This window comes from Stegostoma tigrinum, chromosome 15 (genome assembly GCF_030684315.1).
Source record: "Stegostoma tigrinum isolate sSteTig4 chromosome 15, sSteTig4.hap1, whole genome shotgun sequence".
Lineage (NCBI taxonomy): Eukaryota > Metazoa > Chordata > Chondrichthyes > Orectolobiformes > Stegostomatidae > Stegostoma > Stegostoma tigrinum.
Window position 1 is genome coordinate 38,982,831 of NC_081368.1, and position 15,289 is coordinate 38,998,119.

A 15,289-nucleotide genomic window follows, 5' to 3' on the forward strand; every position below is an offset into this window, starting at 1 on the left:
TTGAGAGTTAACCTGAAAATAATATTGTGCTTTCAGTTCCCTTAGATCACTTCACATTTTAGAAATGCCTTCATCAGCCACTAAGTTTTAATTGTAAATTAGTTGTCTAAATACTGAAGCTCTGAAGTTCCAAAGAACACTTGTACTTCGTCATAAAAGTTGTGCAAAGTTGTGCTTCCTCATGCACTGTGCCACAGTCTAAATAGCTCATCCCAAATAATAAACATTAGGATCAAATCCAAAAGTGTTTTTCTGGGCTTAGAAGGATGTTCAGCTCAACCTGGCCCAGCCTGCACATTTGAAATGTAGAAGTGCCCTGCCATCAAGATTCATATGCATAAAGTATCAAGTTTTAAAGCCTTGGCCTCCACTGGCAACTGCTCAGCAGAAAGGGAGGCAATGGCCTAGTGGCATTATCGCTGGATTGTTAATCCAGAGACCCAGATAATGTTCTGGGCACCCGGCTTTGGATCCCACCATGGCAGATGGTGGAATTTGAATTCAACAATTATCTGGAATTAAGAATCTAATGCTGACCATGAATCTATTGCCAATTGTCAGGAAAACCCCATCTGGTTCGCTGATGTCCTTTAGGGAAGGAAACTGCCATTCTTACTGGGTCTGGCCTACATGTCACTCCAGACCCACAACAAAGTGGTTGACTCCTAACTGCCCAATGGGCAGTAAATGCTACAGAGATAGTAGGAATTTCCGATGCTGGAGAATCTGAGATAACACAGTGTGAAGCTAGATAAACAGAAGGCCAAGCATCATCAGAGGAGCAGGAAAGTTTGATGTTTCGGGTTGGGACCCTTAAATAAATGCAATAAATGCTGCCTAGCCAGCAACGCCCTCACCCTCTGAATGAATAAAAGGAAAAAAAATGGCAGGTAATTAATGCCAATCGATCACCTTATTCTAGTAAATGTTTAGAACTCATGCCATCTCTTAACTCACTGAGAGTTCTGCTGAGGTCTCTCATGAGTGTAAAGGAAAGGATTCCTGTCATAGCAGAAGATTCCAGTCTGGCTTCTGGACTGGAACATGAAGGTGTGGTTTAAATGAAAGGTATCATTTTATCAAGGTTAAATACTGTGTTCTTCTTAATGAATAAAATAGCACATTTGGGTGGTACAGGCTTTAATGACAGTACATCTGTGTTTATTCATTTGCTGCATTTTTTAAAATCCACTTTTATTTCTTTCCTAAATGCAGAGCTTCATGTATGGGTGCACAAGTTAAATTTATTTCTGTTTACTTATCACAGGATTTGTCTCTGAAATTGAAATGCAAGAGAAGAATAACACTTTCCTGGGGTGACAGGATGTGCATCTTCCAGATCTGAAACTATGAGAGTAGGATCCCACTGCAGGATGCTTATTTGGCTTTGCAGCAAAACTATGGATTGACAACTCAAATAGAATCAGAGTTACAACATAAGAAACACCCTCTCAATGACCTTTGGAATTACTACAGTTATTTATTGGCACGAAGGACTTCGGGAATTTATATTGCTGAGAATCCAGTAATGGCATCGTGCACAATGTTTCTTCACACAAGATGGAGTTGTCCTGTATCCTTTCTACATCGCATAGCCACCATTTTCTTCAGTGTAGACTGTAGGACTGCTCTCTGGATATTCAGCTTTGTTGTGAGGGTCACAGTGCTGGAGGGTCAGATCAATTACCCAACTGTGAATACACATTATGGAAAACTACGGGGAATCCGAATTCCCTTGCCAAGTGACATACTTGGCCCAGTGGATCAGTACCTGGGAGTTCCATATGCAAGTGCTCCCACTGGAGAGAAAAGGTTCCAACCACCAGAGCCTCCACCCTCCTGGTCTAGAATACGTAATGTAACTCACTTTGCCCCAGTCTGTCCACAAAACATCCATGGTATAGTGCCAGAAATCATGTTGCCAATCTGGTTCACGGCCAATTTGGATATAGTTGCAACCTACATCCAGGATCAAAATGAAGACTGTTTGTATCTAAACATCTATGTCCCTACAGAGGATGGTGAGTCGGAAGGGGATGAGCCAGTGTTTCTTTTGTCTGGTTCTTTGTTCCTGTTTTGTCTGTATGTTGCTTTTTAAGCATGAGGTGGTTTCCTATTTCGCACCTGACCCCATTCCATCCTCCTCCTGCATGTAGTTGTTATGTGGCTCACGTTGTGGCTTTGCCTTACTTTGACCTTTACATCTCTTACTGTCTATGGCACTGTTATGGTTCCTCTTTTGTTTCTTTGGCACAGTTTGACAACCAAAAGTTAATCATCACTGCAAAAAGTCTCAAGGCAGGTGCATTGACAACAAGGTTAATTCGCAGCGCTTGGGGTTCACACTGTAATGTGTGAGGGGAAAGTCGGTTGGAAAGTTTGTGAAGGGTGATTGCAGAAATATTCTCCCAGGACATACATGGGTTGTGACTGAATGTCTGCTGCAAAATCACTCTCAAATCCAGAGGATTAGTTTATAGTTTGATTTTTATTTATGATTTAGTTCACTACTTAGAACTCATATGAAGAGAGCTTATTGTTCATTTGCAAAGACCCTGAAACAATTTTGCAAGACTCATCCAGATTATCCGTCAGTCACTGTAGATTTTCCATGGGTCATCACTATCAACTATCCATTAATTGGTGTAAAAATCCACAAACCAGTGCAAGTTACCCTCAAGCTTGTGCCAATTATTCATAAAGTGAAATACATTCAGTAATATCGGGCATGAACTTTACATATTCATCATAAACTACTGAAACTGCTGAGTTTAAACTCAGTTTCTACTGAGACCTCCTGTCCGAGAGCTACTCTTATTAAACTCGTCAGGGCAAGGGCTAATCCCTCCAAGATGGTTGTGAACATCGATTACTACGTAAATAATTGTGAAAGTCAATAACGCAGGGGTTTTGCAAAGGACTGTGCTTACTTTATTACTTTAATACCTTGATTCGTCAATGTGAATTACATTGACACTGGGGAAATCGTAAAAAAAAGTGCACTAAGTTCATACAGTAAGTAGTTAGGATCAGAAATAACACTGCTGAAGTTCAATTAAGACATCCATTGAGATATTGCATGATTGTTCAAATAGAATAAATGTGCAGGCTTATAGGAAGAAGGCAGGAGATTAGCATTAAATTAAAAGGCTTAGAGAGCCAATGCAGACATAACAGCTGAATGATTGCCTTCTGCACCATAATAATTCTGTGAAATTTTAAGCACAATTCAGAGCTACTGTTATATATAGTTAGGTTCAGAACACTTCCAGTGTGTCTGCGTAACATTTCAATTTTTCATATATTTCATCCTTATGGTCTCTTAGTTAGATTGCCAATTAATGCGTAAATTTGTACGGTAGACATTTTTCCACTGATAGTCAAAATGTCATAAACAGAATTCATTTTATATGCAATGCAGGAACTAGGCTACACTCAAACTCAAGTTAATGAGAAGAGATAATCATTAGAAGCACTATTAACTTAATAAACACAAGCTGAGAAGTTTGTTTCATGCTGAAAGCTGTTGCTAGGGGCAGAGCTTTGCGACATGTGACAAAGAACGGAGTCCAGATTTGCTAGAAAATATCATTCTCATGCAGGTTACTAGTCACGGTTGCTTTAAATTGGATAGACCAGGGATAGGTGAACTTTTGGGAAGGAAGAGGAACATGAGTGGAGTGAACAGAAACAAAGTTGCTGGAAAAGCTCAGTAGGCCAGGTAGCACCTGGGAAGGAAAAAGACAGATTTAACATTTCGGATCCGGGGACCCTACCTTAGAATCTCAGAAGGGTCACCGGACCCGAAACATTTAACTCTGTGTTTTTCCTTCACAGATGCTGCCAGACCTGCTGGGCTTTTCCAGCAACTTTGCTTTGTTCCTGATTTACAGCATCCGAAGTTCTTTCGGTTTTTATGAGAGGAGTGAATGCAATCTGGTCACAGATCTGGGAGGAGCACTCATTTACAGTTATTTGAAAGAAAATATGTTGGTTTTTGATGCAAGCCCTACCTTTTTTTTTGCCAAGTTTAGCATTAAAGTCTAAAATGTAAGTTTGTGTTCATTACATTCAAGGAGCTTAATGCTGCTTTAGGTCGTTGGTGAACAACAATTTGCCAAATTTCAAAGCAGCAGGATATGATGGTGATAAATTGGGATCAGTAAGGTGATAATCAGTCAGTACAGTGTGTAAGATGAGTGCACTCAACTTGACTTTAACAATTTCGGCACATCATTCTTTCTAGATGAGCGGATTAAACTTGGTCTGCATATGTAAAGGGTTGAAATTATGATGAGTGGGACTAATGAGAAGTGGATTTTGGTAAAATTCTGGGTAAGCAGTGATAGATTTAGTTATTGTCATGAATAACGAGAGTTAGATGTAAATAGGTAACCGTAAAGAAAACTGTATTTAGGTCATCTGAAGAATTGTAGATTTGAATTGGTTGGAGTGAGGGCTTAAGAAGAGTTGTATTCACAAACCATGAGGCTTATGAAAATGATATTTAAGTATTATGGATTGTTAGGGAGCTCAGTTTAAACTAACAAGGATTGATTAGGAGAATTTGATTTGCAGTAGATTACAAATCCAGGATGTAGGAGTTACTTAAGCTAAAGGAGAACATAATGCCGGGATGTGATAAGACCAAAGAATCATGAAGGGAAGCTAGAGAAATTGAGAGGGAATATGTGCCAGAGAACTGTAAAGAAGACAACGTAACACTGATTTGCAAGAAAGAACATGGTAATTCAAGTAATTGCCACTTATCATCTGATGTGCAGAAAATTCTAAATGTTTAAAAATTACTGAATATCTGGATGGACGAACTTTGATAGAAGCAATCAACATGGATTTCAGCAAGGAATTCTTTGAGAAGTTGGCATTTAGGTGAATATGGGAAATGTGCATGAACTCACTGAAATTCATACCTCAACTTGAATTTGCAAGGCATCTTTAAAATAATAGAACATGTTAAGTTGATTCAAAACAAACTGTAACATTGAGCCACAAGGAAACAAATACCAGTAGATGATCAAAAGCTTGGCCAAATGGAAAGGGTTTCAAGAAGTGCCTTCACAGGAGAAAACTAATGTAGAGAGGTTTAAGGTGGAAATTCCAGAGCCTAGGACATTGGTATCCAAGATGGAATACTTAAAATTGAAGATACTCAACAATAGGGCTGGAGATGATTAGAGATGGGAAGGGGACAGCTGAGAATAGATTTAACAAGTAGGAGGAGTTCAAAATGGAAAGGTTGCTTCACTAGGAGCCATTATAGCTCTGTGAACACAGGCTAAGGGGGAGAATGGAACTTCCTGTGAGTTTGAACACAGTCTACAGAGTTATGGATGAGGTAGATTATATAGGACACCAGTCATGAATGTGTTATAAATTTCAAGTCTGAAAATAACCAAATCATGCAGGAAAATCTAAGCAGCAGAGGACCTGTCCCACGGAATGATTGGGAATGTGCCGTAGAGGTGGAAATAGGCAGTTAGTGATGGGACAGCTAAGTTTTTGAAGCTCACCTTGCGGTCAGATATGACAGATATGCAGTGTACTTCAGCCTCAGATTGTTGCAGGGAGAGGAATTGAATCAGAGTCTAGAGAGTGGAATTAGCGGTGCCAAACAAAGAAAATGATTTCAGCCTCTCTAGTATTTAAATGGAGGAAATTTGTCTCCTTCAGTATTGGATATCAGTATTGGTCACTGCAAGGAGACAAGACACCTCAGAGATAGTGGAAATAGCAGAAGTGTCAAAATATATGATACTAAGGTAGATATAGATGTTGTTAGAATATGTGTGAAAACTGATTCTGTGTAGCCAACGGGCAGTGTGTGGATGAAAACTATGAGGGGGCCAAGAATATATTCTGGGGTTGACACCAGGGCTACATTTGCACGAGTGAGAAAAAGAATCAATGATGACAATTTCCTGACTACGATTAGGTAGACAGAAATGAACCAGATGAATACAGTGACACCAAGCTCTGGAGAAGGATAGTGGTGTCAACTGTGGCTAAGTCTACAGACAAGTGAAGGATTTCATGGAGGGATAAGTTGCCATTTGGCACAATCACATAATCTGTCATTTGGCCTACTGATTAGAGCAGATTTGGTGCTTTTACAAGGAGATTATATGGATTAGACTATAGACTCCTGGGAAGGATTGGAACAAATTTCAGAGAAAAAGGACACATTCAAGGACTTTGGAAATGAATGGCAGGTTGGAGAAGGGACAACTTTTGCAGGGTTGGAGAGGCTCATGTGTTGTTTCTTTAAAGACAAATGTGATGAGAGCAGATACTAAGGAGAGAGGAACAGAACCAAAGAAGCGATAACCTTTTAACAATGCTAACTAACATGGAGCCAGGAAAGGGATCTTAGTTTTCAGCAGTGTGTGGGAATAGGATCAGGGAGCAAGTGGGAATTGTGGACTCCTCTAGGCTTACACATAAAAGATGGCTTGACAGATAAGTTTTGAATGATAACCAGCAACTATGAAATTGTACCTCAGCAAGTCAGCAGTAACTTCAGAAGAAAAAGTAAGAAATGATCTTTTATCATTACCATGTGACTTTAGCTGATGCTTGAGTAGCTCATGGTGCAGAAAAAAAATGAATTAATTAGCTATATTCTAACTTTTATCTTCAAAGAATTGTAATTATATATTGCATTTATTGTAATAAAACATCCCAAGTTGTTTTACAGAGAATTGTTAATCAAAATGTGACACTAAGCCATATGGGAGATATTAGGGTATTTGGCCAAATGGTGAACAAAATGTTTACTGAGTCAGAGGAAATAGTGACTATTACAGTACATGGAAGGATATGGATGAAATCTGTGGGAAATATGGTTACCCTAGTGTTTTTTGTTTAGCACACAGAATATTAACACTTTGAATTATCTGAACACATTGCAGCGTTTGTTATTATGACCTGAGTAATGTGCCCTGTTTAAGGAGCTAGAATTCCTGGAAATTTCCTGACTGTGAACAGTAATCAGCGGATGACACTGTGGTAGTGCCATTGCTGGCATTCCACTCAAATTGATCCTATGCACTGCAAGTGATTGACAAATTAGTAGTTGTCAAACTAGTGAAACACAGCATTTATGAATATTGCTAAGGTGCAGGAAGAAGTGCCTTGGTCTTTCCGTATTCCAAAATTTTGGAAGTATTTCTGATGATTTCCTGTATTTGATATCAGTAGCAAAGTTGTAAATGCATTCTCTCAGGTTCAAGCAAATTATCACAAATGTACCCATTAAGGTACAAAAACCTGAAGTTTTGTTTTGAAAATCCACCTACCCCAAGGCATCAAAAAAGAAAAACTGTAAACAATCAATCTGAAATAAAAACAAGAACTGGTTGGCTCGGAGCCATCAATACGTATCTGACAAAAGGGCAAAATAAGCTCACATTTTAAATAAGACCCTTTATCAGATTTCCTGAGGGAATGTTTGTAGTTTATTCTTTACTTGAAGCATTTGAAAAATGCGTCCTTTTTATGTGAGGCACATTCTACCAGAATCCTAAAATGTTATTACAGAACCTCTCAGTTTAAGTGGTAGGGAAGGGATAGGTGAGAGGTCATGTTGTCCAGTTTTAATATTCTTCTCATACCCATATTGGAGTGGTACTGCATTGACAGCTTGAACATCATGGACCAGCTGTGCCCTGGGACAACTGAATATTTCTGCAAACTGGTTTTGTGTGCGTATCTGTGTGTGTGTGTGTGTGAGAGAGAGAGAGAGAGAGAGAGAGAGTGTGTGTGTCTGTCTGTCTGTCTGCCTGTGCACATGTGTATGTAGGGGCAGTGAAACAGTTGTGATTGCATGCTCCTGTTTTGTCTGATGGAGCCTCATGTTATTTTGCAGTATTTTATTCATTTTACAGTAAAAAGAATATCGAAGGAATGCACAAGAAAACCCAACAAGAAAATATGTAGAAAAGGAGGTAGGTAGAAACCTGGTATCACATGGGGAGGAGCAAGCATGCATTCTCAACACAAGCAACAAGCTTCGTCATGAAACTGCAATTACCCAAATGGAAACTGCGAATTACAGACAAAGTGTGTATATGTCTGTGTATGTGTGTGTGTGTGTATGTGTGTGTGTGCGTGCGCGCATGAGTGTCTTTTGAACAGAGTTTGATATATTTTACACTAATGACATGCACTTAATGCCATGCATTTTGTTCAATGTAGCATTCTAAAAGAAAATATCTAATGTGTACCAGACAATAGCTTACCAGACACAGAGGAATACATACTGGGAAATAGTCAGTATCTCCAGAAAAGGAGAAAGGAACTAAAAGTTTATCATGTTGGCCAGTGTGTTGACATGTGTTTTGTTTCTTAATGGAATTAAATATGCAAATTCTAACTCACCTGGTACAAGTGCTATTATATGGTCATGCAAACATTTGTAAAGAAATTTGATCCTATCTCACCTTTTTCTCTCAGTGGTGACATGAGGGGAAAGTAAGTCCATTTCAAAGTATTTATGATTCCCTTAAAGGGATCTGAGACTCGTTGGGTGAGATTTTAACTCACTCAAAACACATTCTCGAACGCAGAGTTAAAATTGGGCCTGTTAACTCAAAAAATATGCTTATTAGGACCTAAATCTATTCAAGGACCTTGGTGTGAAAGCTAGACGGACACACCACGAATGCTCACAAGTTTCTAAAGTTCAATAGTTGCTCATATTTCACACATTGAACAATGTTCTAATTAGTGGTTCTTAAAGTAACGCATCGTGGCGACAGAAGACAAGGTAAGTAAGCAGTTTTCTATTTACCATAATGAGGAAGTATAAGACCACTCCACCTGCCTTTATAAAAATAGTTTGGAAGCCACTTATTTGGTATGCATTGCAATTTTGCTGCAGGCAATAACCAAATTCTCTGTCTACTAAATGTGTCTACTGCACCAGGAAGGACAGATTGGGAAATAATCTCAGAAACACTCCACTCCCAGGATGAGGCATTCCACTCCCGCACATCCCAGATGTCCATGTTCTTCAAGGACCGCAACTTTCTCCCCCGCAGTGGTTGAGAACGCCCTTGACGGTGTCTCCCGCAACACACCCCTCACACCCCCCCCCGCCACAACCGGCCCCAGAGGATCCCCCTCGTTCTCACATACCACACCACCAACTTCCGGATACAACGTATTATCCTCCGACACTTCCGCCATCTACAATCCATCCCCAGCATCCAAGCTATTTTTCCATCCCCACCCTTGTCTGTCTTCCGGAGAGACCACTGTCTCCGTGACCCCCTTGTCCACTCCACGCTGCCCTCCAACCCCACCACACCCGGCACCTTCCCCTGCAACTGCAGGAAGTGCTACACTTGCTCCCACACCTCCTCCCTCACGCCTATCCCAGGCCTCAAGATGACCTTCCATATCAAGCAGATGTTCACCTGCATATCTGCCAATGTGGTACATTGTATCCATTGTACCCGGTGTGACTTCCTCTACATTGGGGAAACCAAGCGGAGGCTTGGGGACCGCTTTAAAGAACACCTCCGCTTGGTTCGCAACAAATAACTGCACCTCCCAGTCGCGAACCATTTTAACTTCCCCTCCCATTCCCCAGACGACATGCCCATCCTGGGCCTCCTGCAGTGCCACAATGATGCCACCCGAAGGTTGCAAGAACAGCAACTCATATTCCGCTTGGGAACCCTGCAGCCCAATGGTATCAATATGGACTTCACAAGCTTCAAAATGTCTCCTTCCCCCACTGCATCCCAAAATCAGCCCAGTTCTTTCCCTCCCACCACTGCATCACAAAACCAGCCCAGTCTGTCTCCGCTTCCCTAACCTGTTCTTCCTCTCACCCATCCCTTCCTCCCACCTCATGCCGCACCTCCATTTCCTTCCTACTAACCTCATCCCGCCTCCTTGACCTGTCCGACCTCCCTGGACTGACCTATCCCCTCCCTACCTCTTCACCTATACTCTCCTGTCCACCTATCTTCTTTTCTCTCCATCTTCGGTCCACCTCCCCCTGTCTCCCTATTTATTCCAGTTCCCTCTCCCCATCCCCTTCTCTGATGAAGGGTCTAGGCCCGAAACGTCAGCTTTTGTGCTCCTGAGATGCTGCTTGGCCTGCTGTGTTCATCCAGCTCCACACTTTGTCATCTTGGATTCTCCAGCATCTGCATTCCCATTATCACTCATACTAAATGCTTTCTTCACTATCCTGTTTGCCTACGACTCTACTTTCAAGGAACTATGAACCTGCACTCCAAGGTTTTGTCGTTCAGCAGCACTCCCCATTAACTGTATAAATCCTGCCTTGATTTGCTTTCCAAAATGCATTATCTCACATTTGTCTAAATTAAACTCCATCTGCCACTCATCAGCCTATTAGCCCGTCTGATCAAGATCGCGTTGTACTCTAAGCTAACCTTCTTGGCAGTCCACCACACCTCCAATTTTGATGCCATCAGACTTACTACCTATACCTCCTGTGCTCACATCCAAATCACTTAAGTCCAACTTAATTAAATATCTCCACCTATATCCGATTCTACCTGCAGAACTCCTCACTTATCTGTCCTGTATTTAACAGTCATTATTGTTTCCTTGTTACCTAATTAAATATTTTCCTTATTTTGCAGAATGCTTCATATCCGTCTTCTATCCTGCTTCTACACCCAACCCTTGCTATGTACCCAGAGCTCCTTAGCCTCTTAGCCTCTGCTCTTCTATGGTCCACATCCCTGAACCCATCCCTTCTTCCTACACATTTTTCTTCAGTGGTAGGTGGTACTTCAGGCACTAGTGCCTTTCGTGCACCTTTCTCCCTGAGCTCATACATAGCTGCTCCACCCCATTTACATGAGAAACGCCTGATACTTTCACCAGGAAAACGTTTAGGACATACATATAATTATTAGAAACAGTCCTCAGAGATTGGATTATCTCTTGCATAAAAAAGCATTGTATAGTCAGCGTAGCTTTAAGTGAAGCCTATGCCTTACAAATTTTATTGAATTCTTTGAGGAAGTGACAAAGGGGATTGAAGATGGATGCAATAGATGTTGTCTGTATGGATTTTAATATGGCATTTGACAAGGTCCAACCAGGTAGATTGGTCAAAAACGTAAAAGCCCATAGAATACATGGTAATCTGTCAAAGGTTGGCTCAGTAACAAAAAACAAAGGGTAGTGATTGATGATTGGCCTTGCAAATGGAAATCTGTTTCAAGTGGTGTTCCACGCAGCTCTGTGTTGGGATCCCTGCTTATGTTTTGTGCATTAACAATTTGGTCTTGAATGTGGTGGAAGCAGAGGTACCTAAGTGGGAAATTTGCAGACAACACAAAGATTAGCTATGTAGTGGATAGCTGTATGCTCCATAATGATATAGATAGGTGGGTGGGGTAAGCAGGAAACTGGCAGATGGAGTTCAATTCTGATAAGTGAGAGTTAAACGATTTAGGGAGGTCAGACAGTAAAAGGGAGTCTATGATAAATGGGAATATATTGAGAGGGGTAGATTAAGTGGGAAATCTTGATGTGCAATTGCACAGGTCCCTAAAGGTAGGAGTATAGGCAGATAAAGTTGTAAAGAAGGCATATGGAATGATCTCCTTCATTGGTAGAGGTATAGAATTTGAAAATAGGGATAAAATGATGAAACTGGTGAGACTGAAAGACACTAGTGATGCCACAGCTGGAGTTTTGTGGGCAGTTTTGGCCACCAAATTACAGGAAGGATGTAATTGCTCTAGAGAGATTGCAGAGCAGAGTTATTTGAATGTTGCCAGGGCTTGAGAACTTTAACTACAAGGAGAGATTGGAAAGGTTGGTGTTGAGTTCCTTGGAACAGAGAAGGCTGAGGGGTGACACGATTAAGGTATACAAAATTGTGAGAGGCACAGATAGAATAAACAGGAGGAACCTGTTCCCTTTGCAGAGAATTCAAAAACCAGGGATCATAGATTCAAGCTAAGTAGCAGAAGAGTTAGAGGGGATGTGAGGAAAACCTTTTTTACACAGAGGGTGGTGTGTGTCTGAAATTCACTGCCTAAGTTGGTAGAGACCTGAAACTCTCTTAAAAAGTACCTGAGTCTGCACCTTAAGTGCTGTAATCTGCGGGACTACGGGCCATGCCCAGGTTGGTGGGATTGGAAAGGGCTTCTCAGTGTATTTGGGTTGGCATTGACAAGATAGGCCCCATGACACCCTTCTGTGCTGTATTATGTCTATGGTTCTCTGCTTCTATATCCAAAGGGAGACACAGTTCATGTGTTTGCTTTTAATTGCACAGCTGCTCGAAAACATAGTGCATTTGAAAGATATGTCCTGCCGTTAATAGCATACAGAAAATATCTACCTTGTGTGATTGGGTTGATATTTATAAACATGAATTCATCCTGAATGGATTCACATCTGGTGGATTATTCCACACTAATTTGAAATGATCCTTTGCTCGAAAATTGTCGATGTGAAGATTTTGGTGACCTCTACACTGACTACTTTTTCTCGAGGTTTTCAATTTGCGCAACAGATTTGTTGTATCTGTGGTTGTAATCTGCTGTTTCTGAGGACTGGGCTATTGAAGAAATCAGAGTGGAGCATCTTTTCAGTATTACAGTGTAAGTGCTGGGCTGCCGATTTGTGTCAGCAATTTGCTTAGGGATTTTCACCTTGTCTGTGCAGCTAAAGTGAAGTAATAAGCAACAGCAGGCTGCCTTGCTGCGGGGAGAACAAAGTGAATGTGTAACCTCCAGGGCTGTTGGGAGGAAAAATAAATCTCCTGCTGGTTGAGAGAAGATTGAGGTGAGCAGAAGCTTTGGAAAATGTAACTTTGGGCAAATACTGATATGTGTGGCTGGCCACTAAAGTGGAGGACACAGCACTGTTGTGTTAGGTTAGTTTTGGATCACTAAAGATTGTTATTATTCGCTGAGGTTTGCACTGTCCTGAAAGGCAGGCATATTTAGTGAGGTTGTCATGCTAGCATTTTAGGAACACACCAGATATTTTCCTCATGTTCTGCAGCAAAGATAAATGCTATAATAAGCACCCATCATTCATTTTGAAATGGAGTTATAATCATTATAGTAAGCCTAATGGGATGCTGTCTTTTATAATGAAATGAGTTGAATGTGAATACATGTTATGTTCAGTTACACAGGGCATTGCTAAGAACACATCACAAATTCTGTTAGCAGTTTTGGTCACCTTATTTAGGGAAAGATGTAAGTATGTTGGAGGTGGTATAGAGGATATTTTAAAGGCTGATACTTGGAATAAGTTGAACAGACTAGGCTTGTTTCCATTGCAGTTTTGGAGAGGGGTGACTTGATTCAAGGATGAGTGACATTTTAATCTGTGTGGATCATTTTGCCTTTCTATCTTCACTACAATTAAATGGGCTGATGGATGGCCATTCCATTGCCAATTAGTTAGTGAATACCCATCAATTGCCTTATCCTTGAAATTAACCCGTCACTTATTCGGCCATTGGCCATGCAGAGAGTACAAAACTCCATGCCCAATTGATTGACGCAGCATGGAGAAGGCAGTGATAACTACCATCCTTCTCTTACTATTGACCTTCCTTCCCTGCAATCCCTACCTTGCAATCCATTTCCTACCAGCACCTGGGGGCCTCCACAATCTGAGGCCTTGGGTGGTGTGCTTCAGGCAACATCTACAGCTGAGTATAGTACTCTTGAATGAGTGACAGCTATCAGCACATTGGACTCCATCCCCTGAGACCTCTGATTCCAATAAAAGGCCTCCACAAGATTCTACTCAACAGTTCTATAACTCTTTCATAAGGTAGAGATTTGGATTTGGGAAATCATGAGCAGTGTTCCGTAGTAACCTCGCCACTGTCACACTTACATTGATGTACAAATATCAATATTGAAGTCAGGCAATATACTTATACTGTTATCAGTATATAATAATGGAAACTTCTGGCAGCTTGAGAGTAACTGCAGCTTGTATATTTCTCTGAGTTTCATGATCACGTATACCTTGAGGATAAATCTGCTAAGAGACTGCTGTCTTCAAAAGCTCTTTCATATTGTAAATCCCTGGCCATTGTGCATATGCACAGCTTTCTCACTGTACTAAAAAATATAAATTGCTTGACTAACTTTGTTTTTTGAGAGTAATGAGTCCCATATGCCTTATTAACTTTCATTGGATCCCCAGTTTCACCTTAACCTGAAGTCTTACAGAATAGTAGCAGGTGCCAATGCAAACAAGGAGAATGAAAGTAAGACTACAGGAATGATGCTGCTGTCTCAAGGCCAACATGTTGCAGATGCAAATTCCAGCTGGATCTTGATCTCAGGTTTTGACTGTTGACTTGTGTAAAGATAACCCTTCCATCCTGTTGTACTGATTCAATCATTGCAGTGATTAGCTGAAGAGAGGTGTTCGTTATTTAAGAAAAAAACAGTTACCTTCTCAGATTGTAATAGCAAGATTTGTCACAGATCAGTGAGAGAATATGATTTTGGAGACTTCAAATATATAGGCAAATGCTGTCTGCCAGACATTCACTGTAACTGTTAACTGAGGCATGCACTAACAGCGTATGAATCTGTGGTAAATGCAGAAATGAGGTTTTCTGCATTTTTCCAAAAAAGAAATCAGTTAAAGAAAAACAAACATAAAAACAAAAAAATCCTATTGTAGGCAGTGAATTAAACACCTAAGGAATGTCATGCTCATATGTGGAGCTAGTAATATTGTATTGCAGGAACAGCAAGATATGGAAGAATCAGCACAACACATCCTGGAATCCTCCCTAAGAGCATTAGCTGGTTTACCTACACCAAACGGACAGCTCACCATCACCTGCTAAATTCCTACTGATGTCCAGTTTAGCCCTTTCAGTAAGCATTGGTGAGAATGTGGTTATGAAGGAATTGCAAGCTAGAACAGGTCGTTGGTAGAATACAATGGCTGAACATTTAGTTTAGACAGAGTAATAAGTACATATGGAGATTAGTGTTTGGTCTTTCCACTTAACGCAGCAGTTGAGTGCATATATTGGTGGAACTGCTGTTTGTTTTACTTGTTTATTATTCGCCGTGAACAATAAAACAGTTCATTCCTTATTTTCTGCTGAATCTGATCTAATGTGTTAGTTACTCATCTGGAAGAATGTGTACTACAGCAGGAAGTATATTTGCAAAGCTGTACAGGGTACAGCAGAACTTTAGTGACCAATCTGATGGATCGACTTCATGTATGCGCCAATAGTGACCTGTGATGTAGTCTTTGGGAGGCAGTG

The 15,289-nt window shown here is 40.7% G+C and overlaps 1 protein-coding gene across 6 annotated transcripts in view; it reads left to right on the forward strand.

Moving 5' to 3' along the window:
- The window catches only part of nlgn3a (neuroligin 3a), a 291,438-nt gene that overhangs the window by 69,943 nt on the left and 206,206 nt on the right, over positions 1-15,289 (forward strand). For 2 of the 6 annotated variants that reach the window (XM_048544695.2, XM_048544697.2), the window contains exons 2-3: positions 1,268-2,021; positions 7,905-7,964. The exons of 2 other annotated variants lie outside the window; for them this stretch is intronic. In XM_048544695.2, the coding sequence (XP_048400652.1) occupies positions 1,529-2,021; positions 7,905-7,964 (553 nt within the window). In that variant the 5' untranslated portion in view covers positions 1,268-1,528. The remainder of the gene's footprint in view (positions 1-1,267; positions 2,022-7,904; positions 7,965-15,289) is intronic. 2 more of the 6 variants (XM_048544696.2, XM_048544698.2) reach the window with 1 other exon arrangement.